Source organism: Silurus aristotelis (genome assembly GCF_946808225.1).
Source record: "Silurus aristotelis genome assembly, chromosome: 21".
Lineage (NCBI taxonomy): Eukaryota > Metazoa > Chordata > Actinopteri > Siluriformes > Siluridae > Silurus > Silurus aristotelis.
Window position 1 is genome coordinate 1,421,781 of NC_139594.1, and position 22,849 is coordinate 1,444,629.

Genomic DNA, 22,849 nt, shown 5'->3' on the forward strand with positions numbered 1-22,849 from the left:
GTTTCCTTTTTCAAAAGGGACTTGTAAATGTAGCGTAAACAAAACCCACTTACTGGTCATAAATGTTTTACTATTTTAAACGAATACACACACACACACACACACACACACACACACACACACACACACACACACACACACACAATATGTGTAAGTGAGCGTTACCCGCAGTCGGGGGCGGGGCACCAGCGGCAGTCGGGGTCAGCAGCAAGCCACCTGCGGAGCATGAACTCCTCGTACTTGTCCATGAGGACGCGGTCTCCGAGGATCATGCGGATGTCGTGGGGGTTGAAGCGCTCGGAGCACTCGGGGCAGCTGATGTTTACGCGGCTCTCCGAGATCTCGATGCGCAGGTACTGCCTCAGACAGTCGGCGCACGAGCGATGGTGACACGTCATGATGTCGGGGAAGCGATCTCGGGCGTGGCGCAGCAGACACAGGGGACATTCCAGGAACTCTGAAGATGCGGAGGACGTGGAGGACGATGTGGACGCTACTTCCTGCTGCTGTTGCTGTTGCATCTCTGCCTGGACGACACTGTCGACGCTAGCGATGCCGTCCACGCCGCCCGCCGACGTCCGCGGTTTACGTGACTTTGTGTCCAAACGCCGTCTTCGAAAGAGCGACCGGAGTGAGATGCCCCGCTTTTTTGGCGTCTTCCTGACCGAGGAGGAGGAGGAAGAGGAGGAGGGAAGATCCCGCTCCGAGTCCTGGGTCTGGTGAGGATTCAGACTCATCTCTCTGTAAGGAACGCTGGAACTCGGAGAAGACGAGGACGGGGGAGAAGGGGGACAGGATGTGGAGGGAGGAAGGGGCGGGGCTTTTAAAGGAGAGGGCGGGGTGTTAGGACATGGTGGTGAGGCTCGTCTCGGCTCAGAGTCACCACCGGCCTGGATCTCATCAGGATCTGAGAAGAAAAGAGACGAGACATTAGAGTCAATTAAAGACTTTGAGTCAGTATTGACTAACAGAGTCGCTCCTGCATACCAGGCACTGATTCACCGAGTCAGAGTCGCTCCTGCATACCAGGCACTGATTCACCGAGTCAGAGTCGCTCCTGCATACCAGGCACTGATTCACCGAGTCAGAGTCGCTCCTGCATACCAGGCACTGATTCACCGAGTCAGAGTCGCTCCTGCATACCAGGCACTGATTCACCGAGTCAGAGTCGCTCCTGCATACCAGGCACTGATTCACCGAGTCAGAGTCGCTCCTGCATACCAGGCACTGATTCACCAAATCAGAGTCGCGCCTGCACATCCGACATCGAGTCAGTCCCTTCCTATATAACCAACACCGATTCACAGAGTCAGAATCGCTCCAACATACTGGAACATAAGTGCAAAATCCAGACTATGCTCTCCTCACACACACACACACACACACACACACACACACACACACACACGATTTCATAGCTACAGGGACACAAGCCAGGAAAACTGCAGAGGAACAGCCAGAGGAAGACTGCTGTAATGAAACACACACACACACACACACACACACACACACACACACACACACACACCCCTCCAGACGTCCTGCGAGTCTCATGGTCTGAAAATGCAAGCGGCCGCTGCTTAAGGCAAACAACATTCCTGAGGAGGGAAATTCCTGCATCGGCTCAGAGAATAACGAAAGCCTGTTTCTGTTTTAGCGCACTCGCGTCACTCTCACAGCCACACCGGCCTGCTGCGTTACCCTAAACGGATAAAAACACTCTGATCTACAACAGCAACATCCAGTTATTAAACACCTCACACCAACATCAAACCTGAGCACTGCGCACACACACACACCTTCAAAACCACTGACCGGCATGTTGTAGCTAAGAGATGGTCACTAGGCAACGCACTGTCGAGTCTGATGAGCTCTCAGGGGTGTTTCCATATGTAGACAGGAAAAAAAGAGAGGGAAAGAGAGAGGGAGGGGCAAATGAAAGAAAAAGAAAAAACAGTTTGAGTGAGAAAGAGAAAGCAAGAGAGAATGAAAGAAAAAAAGAAAGATGAAAGAGGAAGAGAAGAAAAGAGGATGAGAGGTGATTTTTGGGATTGATGTTTTGAGATGGTTGTGTGTATGCATGTGGGAGTGTGTTGCCATGGTAACCCTGGTAGGTGCTGTGATATGGCAATGGCCCTCAGCTACCACACACTGCTTTACCTACACCACACACACACAGACACACACACACACAGACACACAGACACCCCGTCAGCAATAATAGTTAAAGGGAGAAAAGAGAAACTGTGGGTGTATAATTTCTCATAAAAGCAACATACACTTTTCTCAAGCAGCTAATTTGAAGGCAACCTGGTGTGTGTGTGTGTGTGTGTGTGTGTGTGTGTGTGTATCAGGAAAGGATTTCTGTAAGAAGTCCATTAAAGGAATTTCCTGCGACATTCCCTGGACGAGAAAAGATCTTCCCTGTGACATTTCAGCACACGTGCGTACACACACACACACACACACACACACACACACACTCTAAAGGTCATTTCTATTTTTCTATTAATAAACTGGAACAGTGTAAATCTGTGGTGTTAAATTAATAATACACTCGGTCGTGCTGTACTTGGAAAACCATAAATGTTGGCATGGTAACAGTGACTCCGCCCCCTGTTTGGGCTACAGAGAGACTCGGTGTGTGTGTGTGTTTAGAGATATTACTCAGGTGTAAAGTTCAGAACAGCATGGTGTGTGTGTGTGTGTGTGTGAGGGGGTAAACACAGACAGCCTTTATCAGCACTGATACGGGTCAGGGGATCGGATCAAAACCAGCACACTCGGTCACGCTGTGGAAAAATAAAACAACCCCATACGGCTCATTAGCTCTGCGCTAATAACGGCTAATCCGTGTGTACACACAGCAGTACAGCCTTCATCATCATCATCATCACTGAAGTACCGGCCTGGGGAAATGAATCAACTCAACATTCTTCTGAAACATTAGCAGAAGATCCTTGATCTCACAATGCAGAGACCCCCAAACACCAGACTAGACAGAGACCGAGACCCCCAAACACCAGACCTGACAGACACCGAGACCCCCAAACACCAGACTAGACAGACATCGAGACCCCAATCCAGATTAGACAGACACAGAGACTTCAAACACCAGACGAAACCAAGACAAAGAGCTAAAGTGCCAGACAGTGCTTATAACAATTTCATGTGCGCTATAGCAATAAAATATTAATACAAACCGGTGTATAAATGTCCCACACCGTCTAACCAATCAGATTCAAGAATTCAACAATATATATATATATGTGTGTGTGTGCGTGTGTGTGTGTGTGTGTGTGTGCGTGTGTACGCAGGTGAAGGACCGATCAGAGACGGAAGCGATCGTGACCCAATGTTCCTGAAACGCATTGATCTTCTCCGTTATCACGACTCTTCACTGAGTTCAGAGACTTTGTCCTATCACATAGGATGTAGAGAACACACTCTAAACACACACACACACATCCATGCCTGGTGTAGCTCCGAATTAGTACACTAATGTTGTAACAGGAGGTGGTTTAAAGTTGAGAATGTAACGAGCTGCAGCATCATTAATAAACCCACATCTCCATCAGGGCCAGGTGACAATCATCTAACCAACAAGCACAACACACACACACACAGAGAGAGAGAGAGAGAGAGAGAGAGAGAGAGAGAGAGAGAGAGAGAGAGAGAGAGAGAGAGAGAGAGAGAGAGAGAGAGAGAGAGAGAGAGAGAGAGAGAGAGAGAGAGAGAGAGGTAAGAGAGGAGAGAGACAGAGAGACAGAGAGACAGAGAGAGACAGAGAGAGACAGAGAGAGACAGAGAGAGACAGAGAGAGACAGTAAGAGAGAGGAGAGAGACAGGGGGACATTGAGAGCGAGGAGAGAGACAGTGGGAGACAGTAAGAGAGAGGAGAGAGACAGTGGGACATTGAGAGAGAGGAGAGAGACAGTGGGAGACAGTAAGAGAGAGGAGAGAGACAGTGGGAGACAGTGAGAGACAGTGAGAGAGAGGAGAGAGACAGTGGGAGAGAGTGAGAGACAGTGGGAGAGACAGTGGGGGGGGAGACAGTGGGGGGGAGACAGTGGGGGGGGAGACAGTGGGGGGGGAGACAGTGGGGGGGGAGACAGTGGGAGAGACAGTGGGAGAGACAGTGGGAGAGACAGTGGGAGAGGAGAAAGACAGTGGGAGACAGTGAGTGAGGAAGACGCAGTGGCCTTCTGATGTCAGTTTGTGAACTTTATGATCTGAGTGAAGGTCACATGACCCTGAGTCACAGAGAGACAGACAGACGGTTCAGTCTCGTGTTTCATTATTACTGTCCTGTCAGCATGACACTGTGGTTCCTCAGAAGAGGAAACGGACAGACACTATGGTTCATTCATACACACACACACACACACACACACACACTTTCATTCATGAGAATAAAAGCAGTAGGAGACAAATTGAGAGAGAAAGACAACAAGAGAGACAGTGAGGAAGAAAGACCGTGAGAGACACAGTGACAGAGAGAGAGAGGGAGACAAACATTGAAAGAAAAAGACAGTGAGACACAGAGACAGGAGAGACACAGTGAGACAGAGACAGAGAGGCAGACACAGTGAGACAGAGACAGAGAGGCAGACACAGTGAGACAGATGCATTGAGACAGAGAGACAGACACAGTGAGAAAGAGAGACAGACACAGTGAGACACAGTGAGAGAGACACAGTAAGACAGAGAGACACAGTGAGAGAGACACAGTAAGACAGAGAGACACAGTGAGAGAGACACAGTGAGACAGAGAGACACAGTGAGAGAGACACAGTAAGACAGAGAGACACAGTGAGACAGACACAGTGAGAGAAAAAGGAATACTGTGTATGTGGTAAACAGTATTAGTATGTATAAATATAAAACCTGACACTCCTACATTTACTACACCACTTCCAACACAACTACACTACCACCACAACTACACCATCAACAACAACTACACCATCACCACCTCCAACAACTACACCACCACCACTACACCAACAACAACTACACTACCACCACCTCCAACTCCACCAACAACACCACCAACAACAACAACAACAACACTACCACCACAACCACCACCTCCACAACTACACCACCACCACCTCCAACTCCACCACCACCAACAACACTACCACCACAACCACCACCTCCACAACTACACAATCAACAACAACTACGCCACCAGCACCACGACTACACCACCACCACCATCATCTCCACAGCTACACCATCATCACCATCCAAACCCTCCAGAACTACACCATCACCACCAGTGAGATACAGTAGTGATGTGATTACCGGATCTACAGAATCACTAATCTGCTCGGTGTCTATAAAATCAGCAGCATCCCGTAAAGCGGTCATAATAATCATAATGATGAACATAATAATCATCATCATCATCATCATCATAATAATAATAATGTGTTTAATGTCACGCTTTCAGCATTTTTATCGTTTCTATATTGTTAGAAAAAAAAAAAAGAAGTTAAAGTTCTGGCCGCGCGCGCTAGTGCTAGCATGCTAATCAGCCAGCGTCCCTGTGATAGTTAGCATTGTTAGCTGTAAAGTGATTAGCATTAGCGCACTGTTTTATAGTTCAAAATTAATAAACAAAGACATTTTGCTCGAAAACTGTACAAATCAGCAAGAACGTGCACACACACACACAGAGAGAGAGAGAGAGAGAGAGAGAGAGAGAGAGAGAGAGAGAGAGAGAGAGAGAGAGAGAGAGAATATAATTGTGTATAAATGTGATATTACCTCCGGATTCAGTCAAACAGCCGCATTTCATTCCAAACGCCGAGAACTAAACCCGCACACACCGCGGAAACGACCTCAGACACACGCACTGAACTTGTTTCTCCAGAGAGCGCGAGATGAAGGAGGAAAAGAAAACTTAAGGCCGACACACGACAACTCCCTGCGCCTGTGACCGCGGCCGCGTCCCAAATCGCCGCCGCACTGCACCCTCTAACCGCCTTTGTACGTCCACGACCCTAGAAAAATGCGGACACGGTCGCCATTTTTTTTTTAAAAACAAAGGAGACACGGCTCGATTTGGGACACAGCCTCTCTCCCTCACTTTTTTCTGACTCGGCTTCTCCTAAACGCGAGATCCCGCGAGATTTCCACCTGAACAGCGCCCTAAAAACAACGCACGGTGTATGAGTTCTCGCGAGATTTTAAAACAAGTTTTAAAAAAAAAAGAAAAAAAAAGCGTAGTGTTTTAAAAGCTGATTTTAAACCGTTTTGAAAGCAGACGCGTGTGAACCCGAAGAGATCAAAACATTAAGAGTCACAAACAAAAACAAAAATAGATATTTTTGACTATGTAAACACAATTGATTACTTGGGGAAAAAATGTGAAATGTTACACGTACAAACAAAAGAATCTGGTGAAAGAACCGTGAATTGATCGTCAGGGTGTAGGTACTTAATAAACACCACACATGATTAGATTAAAACTTTTGTCAGGTGTGTATTTATCACATTAATATTCTCATTAATTAGTAAATTAGTTGTGGGAAAATAAATAAGTAAATAAATAAAACACTAAAGAAGCTGTTTCAGAGAATCAGGCAACTGATCTAAAATAGGACCTGTGCACACCTGTGTGTGTGTGTGTGTGTGTGTGTGTGTGTGTACACTATTACATAACCATACCCGCATGACTGCATTTACAGCTCACATCAAAAGTTCCAATAGAAACCTATGATTGTGGCCAAATATAAATAACAGGAAGTACAGGAGATTTTAGTAATTTAATACAGAAAGTGAGATGAATATAATATAGATTCATCTCACACACACACACACACACACACACACACACACACACACATTTCAAGTGTTTATTTCTTTTCATTTTGATCATTTTGGCTCACAGCTGATAAAAACCCAAAACCCGAAATGAGAATATTGTGAGAAAGTTGAATATTGGAGACTCGTGGTGTCTCACTCTAATCATCTCATTAAATCCAAACACCTGCTCAGGTTTCCTGAAGTCTTGGTCAATAGTCAATGGTTCAGTCTACACAATCATGGTGGAAAACTGCTGACTCGACAGTTGCAGAAGATGATCATTGACCCCCTGCACATGGAGGATGAGACACAAAAGATCATCACTGAAGAAGCTGCTGTTCACAGACTGCTGGAACATCCAAGAACATTCATGGAAAGTTGAATGGCAGGAAATCATGTGGTAGAAAAAGATGAAACAACTGACTCATTCCTCATGTCAAAAAGCTCCTGAACCAGAGACGACATCAGAGGTGTCTTACCTGGACAAAGCACAAAAAGGTCTGGACTGTTGCTCAGTGGGCCAAAGAAGAGCAGAGAAGCACAGAATCCGAGCTGCTTGAGGTGCAGTGTAAAGTTTGCACAGTCAGTGGTGGTTTGGGGAATCATGTCATCTGCTGGTGTTTTTCTACTGTTTTTTATCAGGTCCAAGTTCAGCACAGCCATCTACCAGAAAGATCTAGAGTACTTCATGCTTCCCTCTGCTGACCAGCTTTATGGAGATTCTGATTTAATTTTTCAGCAGGATTTGGCACCTGCCCACAGCACCAAAAGTTGGTTAAATAATCAGTGTTGGTGTGCTTGACTGGAGCAAACTCACCAGACCTGAACCCCATGGAGAATCGCTGTAGTATTGTTAGGAGGAAAATGAGAAACAAGAGACCACAAATTGCAGATGATCTAAGGTCACCGTCAAAGACACCTGGGCTTCCATCCCACTTCAGCAGTGCCACAGACTGATCACCTCCATGCCACACCCAATGGAGGCAGTACTTAAAGGAAAAGGAGCCTCGACTAAGTATTGAGCACAGATACAGTAAATAAACTTTCCAGAAGACAAAATGTTTTAATTTTTTGTGAGTTTTGGGTTTTCATTAGCTGTGAGCCAAAGTCACAATAAAAAGAAAAACACTTGAAATTTTAGTGTGTAATGAATCTATATACGTTTCCATTTTTCTATATTGAATTACTAAATCAGCTTTGTAATAATTTATTGAGATGATCTGCACATCTCATACACACCCTCAGATATACACCTGCAAGAGAGAAACCACCACCTCACAGTGAACCTGAGAGAAGAACCAGAAGAGGCTCAGGATGATGGGTCGTCCAACATGTTGCTCAGAGATGACGTGTTTTGTAACGCGTGAGGTCTGACGCTGCGTAAACATCGAGATTGATTTTGATAAAACCCAGCACACAGCTGTTTATAGTGCTTTGAAAAGAAGGAGCAAGAACAAGATGCTGAAATGGAAGAACAGGCAGATGGAATAGATGATGAGTAAATCCCTCTGACTAGAAAACATGTGGGGGTCAAGGAGCTCTTCCAATCAGTCTAATCTCCTGAACTGAAAATTTGAGGTACGTTTTAATTTATGTGGAAATTTCCTAAAAAGTGCTGGAATTTCTAGGGACTGATTGATCAACCTTTGAACTAATAACAGTGGAGCTCAAAAAGGGACAAAAAAGTGGTAAAGTACTGAGTGGTAAACTTCTGATCAAATTAAATTGTAGATTAATAAAGTTGAGTTTTGCAGTAGAGCAGAGATACAGAATCAAACATGACCAAACAGCAGCAACAATCATAAATCTGATTAAAGCAGCAGTATGTAACAATAAGATTTGGAGACCCCTGTGGTAGAACAGAGGTATTACAGGCATATCCATGGTGTGTGTGTGTAAAAGCTCTCACGCACCCAGATTTATTCCCTGAAGACAATTTAAAGACCAAATCCAGCATTTTTTCAAGTCTCACAGTTTCAGTGTGGTACGTCAAACACGCACTGTGTAATCCCACATTTCCATCCAAAACAAATCAAAAGTCAGATGCTCATGATTCAGAATTAAACTTTATTTTGAGCAAGCACATTTTCCAATTCCGGAGAAATGTTCACATTGCCCGTGCGGTTCTCAGACACCTGGATCCCGCAGCAGGCGAGGAATAAAACGAATAAAATAAGGAATGCTAGAGCGTCCGATTTTTTTCTCTCCACACCTCATCTAACTCTTGTGGAATTTTCTCTAAAACCCCCAATTTTCCTTTTTTTCCCCCTCCATTTTCAACCATTTTTCTATTTTTTTTCCAGGATTTTTTATATGATGTTCTAGACCCATCTTCTCTAGGCCTGGCAGAGTTCAGTTCCTTTTTTTTCTTTTTTTTTAATATCATTTCTATCTTTTTGCAGCGTTTTCAAAGTTTTTTTCAATGTTTTAATGTTTTTTTTTTTTTATTCCCCCTCGGTGAAGCATGTTTTGAAAGATCGTCGGCCCTGGAAAGGAAACAGGAGGCGGTTAAAAACAAGACGTGCGTAAAAAGAACAAAAAAGCCACAAACACACGTGTTTTCAGTTACCTCTGCTTAGACACTTGGCACCCCAGTGGAGTTGGTCACATTTTTCTGTTGAGCCTGTTCCTTGGCCTGGTGAGCCTGAAGCACGGCAACGGCCTCATCAACCTGGAAAACACGTGCACACGTACAAAATCAGTTATACCTCCTATAGACCTGAGGATTTTTACACACTCCTGGTATTGCCCCTAAGCAAGGACCTTAACCCCATGTTCTCCAGGGGCCCTGTATCATGGCTGACCCTGCCCTCTGACCCCAGCTATCTATCATCACTGAGATACATGTTAGAATTCTGCAGGTCAGGAAGAATGGGGGGGGGGGGGGGGGGAAGAGGGCAATTAGAGGAACATGAAACAAAATGAAAGTGTGCCACATGCACAAATGTAGTATAGTGTAATGTGTGTTGAGTCAGTGCTGGTCAGATGGCCCCTGTGCGAGTCATCAGGAGTCTGAGTGAAGGTTCCCGACACTGCAGGAGTTCCCACACCAAACAGGTACGCATCATCACACCAGTCACGGATCGTGTTTGCGATTGTGACCGCGCTCGTTAATCACCTTGGAGCGCAGAGACTCTGGAGACTCGAGCATGTGCAGCAGCTCGGAGTTGTCAATCTCCAGCAGCATGCCAGTGATCTTCCCTGCCAGGTTGGAGTGCATGTTCTGGATCAGAGGGAAAAGACGCTCACCTAGAAAGATGTGTGGGGGAGGAGAATAATTATTAAAAACACACCTCTCTCTCATACAAGCATTACAGCTCAAACATATCATTTGAAAGAATTGTGTTTAAACTCACCCAGCATCTGCTTCTGCTCCTGAGGTGGAGCTGCAGCCAGCATTGAAGCAGTCAGAGGCTCCTGACCCTGCACGTGCACTGCAGGCTGGGAACACAACAAATAGCACAATAAGACCAGGAGAAAAACCTACAGTGATTCCTACACTTAAATATGTAAATGATAATTCCAGGAGTCTGACCTGCTGCATGGACACCTGAGGCTGAGAGTTCATGTGCTGCTGAGGGTTGCGCACTCCGGCCGTGTACTTGTACTGTGGGATGGTGCGCACCGGTGCAGAGGCTGCTGCAGCCGCCGTAGGTCTCGGACCCACCGTCTGAGCAGCTTTAAAACGGGAAAGTAGAGAAACAGTGATGGGTCACTCACAAAGTCAAAGAAAAGGGTTTCACCAAGTCGCATTTAAGACCCGTGTCCCAACATCAAAAACACAAATACTAAACGTGCACTTCCCCAGAGCTGAAAAACAAAACCCGTTTTATTAGAGATTTGTGCCAATAATAAAGATGATTGCATTTTGGTCCCATTTGTAAGACAGCAAATTGTCAGCAAAATTATATTCATACTAGCAATAGAAAAAGACAACATTGTAAAGTGCTGCAGGAGCATTAGAGGAACTAATTAAGACCTGATTAAAATTGAGACTTTTTAAGGCCTACATTTTAGATTTTTAAACTTTACACATTTTTAAAACAGACTTCCTGGATTCAGAAGCAGCTAAACTTCTCGAATCTGGATGAAATGTTTATGGTTAAGTAGGATATGAAACCCAAACAAGAGTGAAGCTGCAGGACAGAAAGAACCAGACAGATTCAATAAGAGAAAGTAGAAATATGATGAGCTGCACGAGACTCACAGACACGCTGAGTGGACATCACACGAGGAACCTGAGAAGCAGGTCTCATTGCGCTGAAGGTTTGTGGCCTCGGGGCTGAGGGCCTCATGGTGGCCTGCATGTTCTGGAAATCTGAGGAATGAAAAAAAGAAAATTAAATAAAATTCAAGCTTATAATTCAATGCAGACAGCAGAAAACTTTGCAGTTTATACTTTTTAAACCCAAATTGTAATTCACTTCAATAGAAGTTTCCTAACTGGGTGCGTCACCACATCAAACACTGCTATAAAATAAGTAAAAAAGGGGAACACAAAGAAACTAATATTTAGTGTGTGCATAGAGGGTTGAAGGCCCTCGCTCTCATTAACCCTGAATATAAACAGTCTTGGATTGAGAAGGATTTTTCTGACAGGTCAGTGAACCTTGTAGAAAACAGTCCAGAGCTGTTTTTACATGTAGGCACTTACGCTGAGGTCGGACACCCTGTGCAGTCCAGCGTGGACTCGGTCGGAGCTGTGCAAGCTGGCTGGTGGGATAGTACGCTGCTCTGTTTTGGGCCTGGAAATGAAAATGAGGGAGAAGAAACGGTTACAACAGAGCCTCATGCTGCGTCTCTCGACATCTAAAACTGCACTTCCTGTATAACAGATTTATGGGAGTATTGAAGCTTTTTGCGTTTCCAGGTAAAATCTGACCGCTACAAAATAACAACTGCTTTATTTATATATGTATTAAAATAAACATTACCTGAGGGATGGCAGCCATGAAGTACCCTGACGGAGGCGCCGGTTGGTACGGGTTGAGCACAGGATTGGGCACGGCCCGAACGCTGGCCATTCTCTGCATGTACTGATTGGTTAGATGAGCCTGGCGTTCCTCTTTACGCTGAGCCAGAGCCACGTAGAGCGGTTTGGTGGCGACGATTCGGCCATTCATCTCGGTCACAGCTTTGGTGGCCTCCTCGGGCGAGGAGAAACACACAAAGCCGAAACCTTTGCTGCGTCCTCCGTCCATCATGACCTAAAACCAAAACAAGTGTGGTGACCCTCACGTACTTTACACCTCAAAGCTTTCTGCTACAAAACACCACAAGCTTACACTTTCAGGATAGTAAATATTTATTTACGATTGCTGCATGATGTGCATTATTTTTAGACTAAAGCAGAAACACCTTGGCACTGGTGATGGTTCCAAAAGGAGAGAATTCCTTGCGCAGGCGTTCGTCATCGATGCCATCGTCAAGGTTTTTCACGTACAGGTTGACGCCCTGCACGGTGAAAATCAGAAGCGTTAACTCGATGTCTAGCAGGTACACACAATTACACAATTTACCAGGAGCCAGGTTGTACATAGCCATTAATTATCCCCAGTATCTATTTAAGTTAGACCCAGGGCCCATGGACTATGACCTCACTATAGCAGCCGTTTGGCCAGTACAGTCCACTGAAGAGGACACACTGAATTTGACTAGACTGCGACCTGAACACCGTTTCGATCGGGTGTGGAAGCTGCACACGGACCTGGTAGCGCGTCATCCTGTCCTGCTTCATCTGCTCAAACTTGCGCTTGAGTTCGGTCTGACGTTCCACTTTCTTCTGAGCGCGGCCCACGTAGATCAGCTTGCCGTTCAGCTCCTTCCCATTCATCTCGTCCACAGCCTGGAGAAACGCAGGAAGTTACTCAGTCACAAATACCAAACCATAGTACAGATTAGCACTGAAGTCATTGTTGCTGTTTTTTTGTCTTGCAGTTTAAAAAATATTAGATTTTGTCCATTATGTTTCCCACTGCCTGTAAACCATCTGACTCGACTCAGCAAAGTTTTTATTTAGTAGATAAAAAGTTGTATTCTGTGTAAATAATCACTGATGATCCATAATGAAACTAAAAATGCTAAACTCGGTGCATTCTGGTGTCTGACATCAACTTATTTCAAAGATATTATGGATGAACACTTTTTGTAGGGATCTCACTTATACAACACAAAGCAGTGGAACATGTTTCTCCACACACACCCCTACATATGCATGTGTCTATATTAAATAAAGCAGAAACAGAAAGCAGCACTGCCACATGTTCCCCAGGTCAGAATAGCAGAGGTCAGATTACTACCAGACATCATCAAAAACACAGCCTCGGCAGTAGGGTGGAAAATTTCCAGAAACTTAACGTTGGAACTACATCTGGGGAATTTTAGAAATATTCCAAATAGTAAACCTACCAGAAATGTATGGGATTTTACAGGAATTAATTAGAAATTTGCCAAAATGTATATAAACCACCATATACAAACAATTTGTTTGGACATAAGCCGACATGCATGCAAAATAAAATCTATAAAAAAAGAGATTAGTATCATTTTGCTGCACAATATCTTGCAGCACAAGAGAGTTTAATAAATTCATGTAATATGAATTTATTGTAGAAATGCGGTGATTAGGGATGCACAGTGATTGCAGGGGGTGTGTCTTTAGTAGCCCTGCAGTAAACGTGCTGTGAATGATCCTGCAAGAATTTCTCTTTCCTGTTAAAGGCTAACCTGCAAATTGTAATGTTTATTCCCATTAATTCCAATAAAAATTCAGTCTTAAATCCCACAAATTTTGCAACCCTACACAGCACCTTGTCTCACATGAGACGAACCTGTCGTCCTTTCACTGCTTTCCCGGCATTATAGTCCTTCATAGTCTAATCAGGCTCCATGTGCTGCAGGTCAAACACTACTATAAGAGACGTGCTTTAAGCTGTGGCACGTTATGACGTACCTTCTGAGCGTCCTCGTGCCTCTCGAAGCTCACGAAACCAAAGCCTCTGGATTTACCGCTGTCATCAGTCATGACGCGGATGCTCATGGCGGCACCTGATGAGGGCAGAACGAGAGGGTGGGGGCATGTTTAGCACTAATGATAAAACACTATGGACTTGACGGCTGTAACAGTTATCTGCAGCGTGTGTGTAGGTGTGTGTGCTTATCTCTGGGTTACACTCGGAGCACCACCCACACGCTGCCTATCAGTGTCTGTACATAGCCATTATTTATCCCCAGTATCCACTTGATTAAAACCCAGGGCCCATGGACCATGTCGTCGCTATGGCAGCCGTGTGGCCAGTACAGTCCATTGAGGAGGACGCACTGAATTTGACCAGACTGCAATCTGTCTGCGTGACCCGTATACGCATGTAGGTATATGGAAGATGCACGACGGGACGCACCGTATTTGCTAAAGACGTCCTTCAGTTTATCGTCGCTCATGTCCTCGCCGAAGTTCTTAATGTACACGTTGGTGAACTCCTTGGCTCTGGCTCCAAGCTCAGCCTCGCGTTCTTTGCGAGATTTGAAGCGACCTACAAACCTGTATAAAAGAAAAACAAAATGTGTGAACAGAAGCAGGCTCTGGATACTCGAATGTCATTTGTGTTGGGGGAAAAAAAAAAAAAAAAAAAAAAAAAAAAAAAAAAAAAAAAACACCACACTTTAAACTCCAAACCCATTCAATGCTGCGAGAACTGCAGAAGATCCACCCCTGGTCATGCGATTATTAAAACAGGTTGCTACAAGAGCTGGTGCGTTAGTTAAAACCTCACACTTACACTTTTCTGTCGTTGAGCAACATGCCGTTCATCTTCTCGATGGCTCTCTCGGCTGCCTCCTGGGTCTCAAAGTGCACAAAGCCGTAACCTTTCGATCCGTTTTCATCACACACGACCTTAAAAACCACAAACGGGAGCCAATTCATGCACGTGCAAAAAAACCCCACAACAAAGCTAAAAGTTCTCACACACACACACACACACACACACGTAGATGCTACCTTGCAGGACAGGATGTTGCCAAACGCAGAGAAGGTATCGTACAGGGCCTTGTTATCGATGGACTTGTCCAAATTCTTAATGAAAATGTTACCAACACCACTCTTCCTCAGAGAGGGGTCGCGCTGAGACCACATGATCCGCACCGGTCGGCCTTTGATCACATCGAAGTTCATCGTGTCCAAAGCGCGCTCAGCTGGAGGAGAAGAGAGGAGAAATAAACAAGAGCTTTATTTCCGTTTACTGTAAACGTTGGCATATTTACAGAATACATTACCTGATGGTCTCTGACTAGAACTTCTTACAAGTATTTTTTTGCTCTGTGTCAACAACAAGTTCACAGATGGAGAAAACATGATTTGGCTGGTGGATACACAAGGTTCAAAGTTCAAAACTAATCACCAGGCTTCACCTTTAACCCCTCAGATATTTTCCATTTGGGCCTTGAGACCTCTCTCTACCCTACCCAACCTAGTAAAATAAAATCTAAAACAAAAACAACCCTGACACTGAAGTTGACCTCTGTGCCCCCTGCTAAGAACAACATGCTAACATGTAAAATGCTTCCTGGTAATCACACGTGTGGTGAGCAGGAGGTGAAGTGTGATCACACCTCCCAGGATAAAAAAAAAACCCCACCTCCATAAACTCTGGTGGTTCAGAGAGAACGTTCTGGAAGTGTCTCCACGGCCAGTAATGTTGACGTGGGATTTAAATTCAGAGCATGTGGGTAATGAGGAAGGCTGCGCTTTTGATTGCGCAATTGCTAGCGTTAGCAGCTTAGCCGAAAGGCCCAGAGTAGCGCACGAGTCATGCGTTCACAAGTCCCACAGGTTTTCATTTCATTTCGAGATCTTTCCACTCACCGTCTGCGGGCTGCTGGAAGTTGACGTACGCGTAGCCGAGGGAGCGGCGGGTGATCATGTCTCTGCACACGCGGATGGAGAGGATGGCGCCGGCCGGACTGAACTTCTCGTACAGCATGGCCTCCGTCACGTCTTGGTGAAGGTCTCCGACGTACAAGGAGGCCATCGGGTAGCTCGGAGCGCTGGGGTTCATCTCGACAAATCAGCACGGGGAGTTTCGGTTATAAATCGAATTTTCTAAATATTGTTTAAACGAATCGGTTTCGGCGGTTGGTTCGAATGTTATACACGCGCGCGACTTATCTTTTTTTTTTGTTCCTCCTCACGCGAGTTTCAGTCAGTTAGCTTAGCCGAGAAATTTCACCAGGAATTTTAAATAAAGACTTAAAATGTTTAAAACCCGAAACAATTTGTATTATTATTATTAAACTTTTTAAAGCTTACTGTTAAGATTATCTGAAATAAATATATTATTTTATGTTTATTTGGTTACCGTTATTAAACCGGGCCTCAGAGATGAGCTAAGCTAGGCTAAAACGCGTTCCTTCCTCCGTGATGTTACCGTACGTGATGTTAGCTCCTGCTTTACCGACTTCTTTTTTTTATAAATTAAAAAAAAAAAGAAATTTTTTAAGAGTTTTTAACGTTTTTTAAATTTTTTTGGATTTTTAATTTTTTTTAGAATGTGTGCCGAGGCTAGCTCAGGAGCACACACGCACTCACACCGCACTAACAGCCGGGGGTTTCGGGGAGGCCCCGTCCGCCCCGGTGGCCTCTTTTATACCAGGTGACACGTCATCCGGAACGTTCCATTCCTGTTCACAGGGGTCATCAAGCACGAACCATTCTGTTTTTTGGATCGACAGCACACACCTGGTGGCCACAATGTATTAGGAGAAGAAATACAAAGCGTCATAAGTGCGCACGGAAATTATTTATGTATTATATATAAATAAGTGACTTTTAAAACCATCTCGTTTGCACTTTCCTTCCCTGCCGCCCTCTTGGTTGGTTCCATAAGGAAAGTTTGCTTGATGTTCACCACGTGGTGCACTGGTGTATTTTGGAAATGTTGCACTTGTACCAGACTGCTAATGACATTGCCTTGTGTAAAATTGTGTAAACAAGACATCTTAAAGTTTTTTTATTATATGAATCACTTAAAATTAACAGCGCCAAAAACATTTCACCATCATTTCACCAATCACTAAAGTCTACTGCTTTCTTTCTACTACAGTTGTGCTGAATCCTGGATTCTGATTGGTCGTTGAAAAGGCGTTGATATATTTAAAATAAATCACAGGTTGACTATAATCCGTTGTGGTTTCTATAGTAATGGCTCATAGAACAGACTGCGTTAACTGATTTATATCATCTGTTAAAAAACGTGCCAAATCAAACGTGGATGAAGAATCAGAATTTCATAGTGGATCAGTCGAGGCCCGGGTTACCAACAACCACCACAGGTATCAGTAACAACAGGGTACCGGTGGAAACTGTGCTGCTGTTGGCTGAAGGAGGAGAAGGAGAGGAGGAAGACGGCAGGGAAAGGAGAAGTGGAGGAGAAGTGGAAGTTCGGGTTGGTACTTTAAATGTTGGTACTATGACGGGTAAAGGGAGAGAGGGAGCTGATATGATGGAGAGGAGAAAGGTAGAGATGTTGTGTGGAAAGGGAGTAAGAGCAGGAACATTGGAGGTGTTTAAACTGTTCTATCATGGTGTGGATGGAAAGAGAAATGGTGTAGGGGTGATTCTGAAGGAAGAGTACAGTAACAGTGTAGTGGAGGTGAAGAGAGTTTCTGATAGGGTGATGAACGTGAAGCTGGAAGTTGAAGGCGTGATGATAAATGTGATCAGTGTTTATGCTCCACAAGTGGGTTGTGAGATGGAGGAGAAGGAAAGATTCTGGAGTGAATTAGATGAAGTGGTAGAAGGTAAACGTAGGAATGAAAGATTGGTGATTGATGCAGACTTTAATGGGCATGTAGGTGAAGGGAACAGAGGTGATGAGGAGGTGATGGTAGGTGTGGTCTTAAGGAGAGGAATGTGGAAGGGCAGAAGGTGGTAGATTTTGCCAAAAGGATGGAAATGGCAGTGGTGAACACGTATTTTAAAAAGAAGGAGGATCAGAGGGTGACGTATAAGAGTGGAGGAAGGTGCACACAGGTGGATTATGTTCTATGTAGGAGATGCAACCTGAAGGAGATTGGAGACTGTAAGGTGGGGGCGGGGGACAGTGCAGCTAGACAGCATCGGATGGTGGTCTGTAGGATGGTTTTGGAGGAGAAGAAGAAGAGGAGGAGAGTGAGGACTGAAAGAAGAATAAGATGGTGGAAGCTGAAGGAGGAAGAGTGTAGTGTGAGATTCAGAGAAGAGGTCAGACAGGAGCTCGGTGGTGCTGAAGAGGTGGTGAGGTGCTGGATGATTGGGAAACTACTGCAGAAGTGATGAGGGAGACAGATAGAAAGATACTTGGTGTAACATCTGGAAATAGAAAGGAAGATAAAGAGACGTGGTGGTGGAATGAGGAAGTGCAGGAGAGCAGAAGGAGAAAGAGGTTGGAGAAACAGAATTGGGATTGACAGAGTGATGAGAAAAGTAAGCAGGAGAACAAGGAGATGCAGCAGCAGGTGAAGAGGGATGTGGTGAATGATTGTTTTATAAGCAATCTGATGGTGGTCTGAGGAAGGAAAAGGATTGTGCTGGTACCGATCTTTAAGAATAAGGGAGATGTGCAGACCTGCAGTAACTACAGGGGAATAAAGTTGATCAGTCACACCATGAAGTTATGGAAAAGAGTAGTGGAAGCCAAGCTGAGAGAAGAGCTGACCATCTGTGAGCAACAGTATGGTTTCATGCCGAGGAAGAGCACCACAGACACATTATTTGCTTTGAGAATGTTGATGGAGAAGTATAGAGAAGGTCAGAAGGAGCTGCATTGTGTATTTGTGGATTTAGAGAAAGCGTACGACAGGGTGCCGAGAGAGGAGTTGTGGTATTGTATGAGGAAGTCTGGTGTGTCAGAAGTATGTGAGGGTGGTGCAGGACATGTATGAGGACAGTGTGACAGCAGTGAAGTGTGCAGTAGGAACGACAGACTGGTTCAAGGTGGAGGTTGGACTGCATCAAGGATCGGCTCTGAGCCCTTTCCTGTTTGCAGTGGTGATGGACAGGTTGAAGGACGAGGACAGACAGGAGTCTCCGATGGACTATGATGTTTGTGATGATATTGTGATTTGTGGTGAGAGTAGGGAGCAGGTTGAGAAGAGCCTGGAGAGGTGGAGGTACATGCTGGAGAGAAGGGGAATGAAAGTGAAAAATAATTAAGAAAAGAGTGCAGGCAGGGTGGAGTGGGTGGAGAAGAGTGATAGCAGGAGTGATTTGTGATAGAAGAGTATCTGTGAGAGTGAAAGGTAAAGTTTATAGGACTGTGATGAGACCTGAGATGTTGTATGGTTTAGAGATGTTCATTGGGAGTGACGACAGTGGACAGGATTAGAAATGAGTTTATTAGAGGGACAGTGCATGTAGGACGTTTTGGAGACAAGGTGAGGGAGGTGAGATTGAGATGGTTTGGACATGTGCAGAGGAGGGACATGGGGTATATCAGTAGAAGAATGCTGAGGATGGAGACACCAGGAAGAAGGAAAAGAGGAAGAACAAGGAGGAGGTTTATGGATGTGGTGAGGGAAGACATGCAGGTAGTTGGTGTGAAAGAGGCAGATGTAGAGGACAGGGGGGAATGGAGACGGATGATCCACTGTGGCGCCCCCTAATGGGAGAAGCCAAAAGAAGAAGAAGATCATCTACGTTTCCACACTATCACCTTCAAAATAGTCCCCATGTACAGCAATACAGCACTCCCAGCGTTCCTGCCACGTCTGAAACGTGTCCTGAAAGTCTTCTTTTCAAAGCGTGTCCAGCACCTTCTGCGACTCGCACCGTATCCCTGCAGCAGTGTTAAAACAGTTAGCTGGATTTTAATTTTCCGGAAGAGTGCGAAGGATCTGGCGAGTAGGGTGGGTGCAGCAGTGGGATCATGTTGTTTCACGTGTGAGGAGAGTTCGGTGACAGGGTGCGTACGTGGTCAGAATAGCAGACGTGGTAACACCAGCTGCACAGCTGCAGATGTACACAGGCCTCTTTTGGCACACTGCCTTATGATGGTCGGTGCTCCCTGTGACTGTGCATACAGCCTTGTGCTGCCATCTGTTGGTGTTTTACAAAATTGGTTTAGAAACTCTTTGATAAGTTGTATGTTGATTTACTTTCAGGTTTCTCTTAAATTTGAGTCTGGACACTGTGTTGCCATGGTTTGAAGCCCATCTCATTGTTCTTTCTTTTAAAGTTTTTCTGATGCAGCTTGGAGACATATTTTGGTATGGTTTATGAAAATGTCTTCACTGACACCATGGCTTTCTTAAGGGTTTCTCTAAAGGAAGAACTTACATTTTAATAGTTCTCATTTCCTTTTTCACACCATTATGTGAGCAACATACTACTTTCTGCAGTACAATACTGCCCCAATACTGCTTAAAGAACATTCCACCTCAAATCTACTTAAAAAGCAAAAATAACACATTTGCTTGACAATCACGTGTTTCCCTCTTAGGTCTGTTTCATTCTTATACTTTTCTCACTCCTGGGCAAAATGAAAAACTCCCTGAAAACTCATTCTTAATCTATTTGATATAAACACCGCCATGTATCGGTAGCAATTACACTGACCTGCCGTTAGGGGGAGACACAGACCTGGTAAAATAAAGTAAATCTAACTAATATATATATATATATATGTGTATATATATATATATATATATATATATATATATATATATATATACACACACACACACACACACACACACACACACACACACACACACACACACTGCTCAAAAAAAACCCACAAACAACACATCCTGGATCTGAATGAATGAAATATTCTTATTAAATACTTTGTTCTTTACATAGTTGAATGTGTTGACAACAAAATCACACAAAAATGATCAATGAAAATTAAATGTATTAACTCATGGAGGTCTGGACTTGGAGTCACACTCAAAATTGAAGTGGAAAAACACACTACAGATCCAACTTTGATGTAATGTCCTTAAAACAAGTCAAAATAACACTCAGTAGTGTGTGTGTGTGTGTGTGTGTGTGTGTGTGTGTGTGTCTGTGTGTGTGTGTGTATGGCCTCCACGTGCCTGTATGACCTCCCTACAACATCTGGACATGCTCCTGATGAAGTGGCAGATGGTCTCCTGAGGGATCTCCTCCCTGACTTGGACTAAAGCATCCGCCAACTCCTGGACAGTCTGTGGTGCAACGTGGCGTTGGTGGATGGAGCGAGACATGATGTCCCAGATGTGCTCAATTGGATTCAGGTCTGGGGAACGGGCGGACCAGTCCATAGCATCAGTGCCTTCGTCTTGCAGGAACTGCTGACACACTCCAGCCACATGAGGTCTAGCATTGTCTTGCATTAGGAGAAACCCAGGGCCAACCGCACTGTCCTATGGTCTCACAAGGGGTCTGAGGATCTGATCTCGGTACCTAATGGCAGTCAGGCTACCTCTGGCGAGCACATGGAGGGCTGTGTGGCCCTACAAAGAAATGCCACCCCACACCATTACTGACCCACTGCCAAACCGGTCATGCTGAAGGATGATGCAGGCAGCAGATCGTTCTCCACGGTGTCTCCAGACTCAATGTGAACCTGCTTTCATCTGTGAAGAACACAGGGTGCCAGTGGCGAATTTGCCAATCTTGGTGTTTTCTGGCAAATGCAAAACTTCCTGCACGGTGTTGGGCTGTAAGCACAACCCCCACCTGTGGACGTCAGGCCCTTATCCCACCCTCATGGAGTCTGTTTCTGACAGTTTGAGCAGACACATGCACATTTGTAGCCTGCTGGAGGTCATTTTGCAGGGCTCTGGCAGTGCTCCTCCTGTTCCTCCTTGCACAAAGGCGGAGGTAGCGGTCCTGCTGCTGGGTTGTTTCCCTCCTACGGCCTCCTCCACGTCTCCTGATGTTCTGGCCTGTCTCCTGGTAGCGCCTTTATGCTCTGGACACTACGCTGACAGACACAGCAAACCTTCTTGACACAGCTCGCATTGATGTGTTATCCTGGAGGAGCTGCACTACCTGAGCCACTTGTGTGGGTTGTAGACTCCGTCTCATGGTACCACTAGAGTGAAATCACTGCCAGCATTTAAAAGTGACCAAAACATCAGACAGAAAGCATCGGAACTGAGAAGTGGTCTGTGGTCACCACCTGCAGAACCACTCCTTTATCGGGGGTCTTGCTAAATGCCTATAATTTCCACCTGTTGTCTATTACATTTACACAACAGCATGTGACATTGATTGTCAATCAGTGTTGCTTCCTAAGTGGGCAGTCTGATTTCACAGAAGTGTAATTGTGTTGTTTAAGTGTTCTCTTTATTTTTTTGAGCAGTGTATATACACTATATATATATATTTATATATAAATTTCTTCTTTATAATAAAATCCATACCCGGAAATGTTCACTGCAAATCTAAAGTAAAGGCCCATCAGAGTTGTTGTGTTGTTATTGTGATCTGCTGAGGTTCGGTGTATTCACACTTACACACCCAGGACTATCAGCTGTGTGTGAAATGGCCTTAAACAGAACACACGAAATGCCTCGGTGTCCAACCCTCACTCCAGGACTCGGACCCTCAGGGTGAGGAGCTACAGATCGGTCAGGAAAACAACAACCAGGGAATGAAGAAAGAGAACCAATACCCTGCTACTGAATAAAGAACAGGGGAAAACTCTCACTCAGACTGATAAACAAGACATACAGATTAGACAAAGCAGATTAGACAAGATTAATCAGACAGTAAGGATCTGACAGACTTAAACAGACAAAAGACGCACTTAAACCAGACATTAATGCAGATTAGACACAGTTATACTGAGGTGGTTTAGTGCTGATCCCCTGAACAAGACCCTTAACCCTCTCCTCACTCTGAATAAGGAGATCTGGTAAATAGTATAATGTAAATCACAGACAAACAGACAGACAGACAGACAGACAGACAGACACTTAAACAGACAGACAGTCAGTCAGTCAGACAGACAGACACACAGTCACAGAGTCAGTCAGTCAGACAGACAGACAGACACACAGTCACACA

General features: G+C 44.9%; 2 protein-coding genes across 3 annotated transcripts in view; both read right to left on the reverse strand.

Moving 5' to 3' along the window:
- rnf19a (ring finger protein 19A, RBR E3 ubiquitin protein ligase) overlaps positions 1 to 6,129 on the reverse strand; it is a 17,474-nt gene extending 11,345 nt beyond the window's left edge. Inside the window, exons 1-2 of one of the 2 annotated variants that reach the window (XM_083524400.1) lie at positions 5,776 to 6,129; positions 166 to 907 (exon numbers count right to left, since the gene is read on the reverse strand). In XM_083524400.1, the coding sequence (XP_083380526.1) occupies positions 166 to 907; positions 5,776 to 5,806 (773 nt within the window). In that variant the 5' untranslated portion in view covers positions 5,807 to 6,129. The remainder of the gene's footprint in view (positions 1 to 165; positions 908 to 5,775) is intronic. The other variant, XM_083524401.1, reaches the window with a different exon arrangement.
- Positions 6,130 to 8,863: 2,734 nt separating this feature from the next.
- Positions 8,864 to 16,459, reverse strand: pabpc1b (poly A binding protein, cytoplasmic 1 b). Its single transcript, XM_083524451.1, has 15 exons — positions 15,680 to 16,459; positions 14,816 to 15,009; positions 14,595 to 14,710; positions 14,217 to 14,356; positions 13,769 to 13,863; positions 12,524 to 12,661; positions 12,175 to 12,270; positions 11,751 to 12,023; positions 11,471 to 11,561; positions 11,024 to 11,134; positions 10,352 to 10,494; positions 10,173 to 10,257; positions 9,935 to 10,065; positions 9,386 to 9,487; positions 8,864 to 9,302 (listed from the first exon to the last, which is right to left on the reverse strand). The coding sequence occupies exons 1-14, from the start codon at positions 15,870 to 15,872 to the stop codon at positions 9,392 to 9,394; spliced, it is 1,902 nt and encodes a 633-aa protein (XP_083380577.1). The 5' UTR covers positions 15,873 to 16,459; the 3' UTR covers positions 8,864 to 9,302; positions 9,386 to 9,391.
- Positions 16,460 to 22,849: the final 6,390 nt, after the last annotated feature.

Excerpts from the sequence above, each read along its gene's own strand:
- pabpc1b (XM_083524451.1), bottom strand. The coding sequence starts at position 15,872 with ATGAACCCCAGCGCTCCGAGCTACCCGATGGCCTCCTTGTACGTCGGA. Across the intron at positions 10,258-10,351 it reads CTCAGGTGTCCATGCAGCAG|CCTGCAGTGCACGTGCAGGG; the intron begins GTCAGACTCCTG and ends TTGTGTTCCCAG. Across the intron at positions 10,066-10,172 it reads GGAGCAGAAGCAGATGCTGG|GTGAGCGTCTTTTCCCTCTG; the intron begins GTGAGTTTAAAC and ends ACATCTTTCTAG.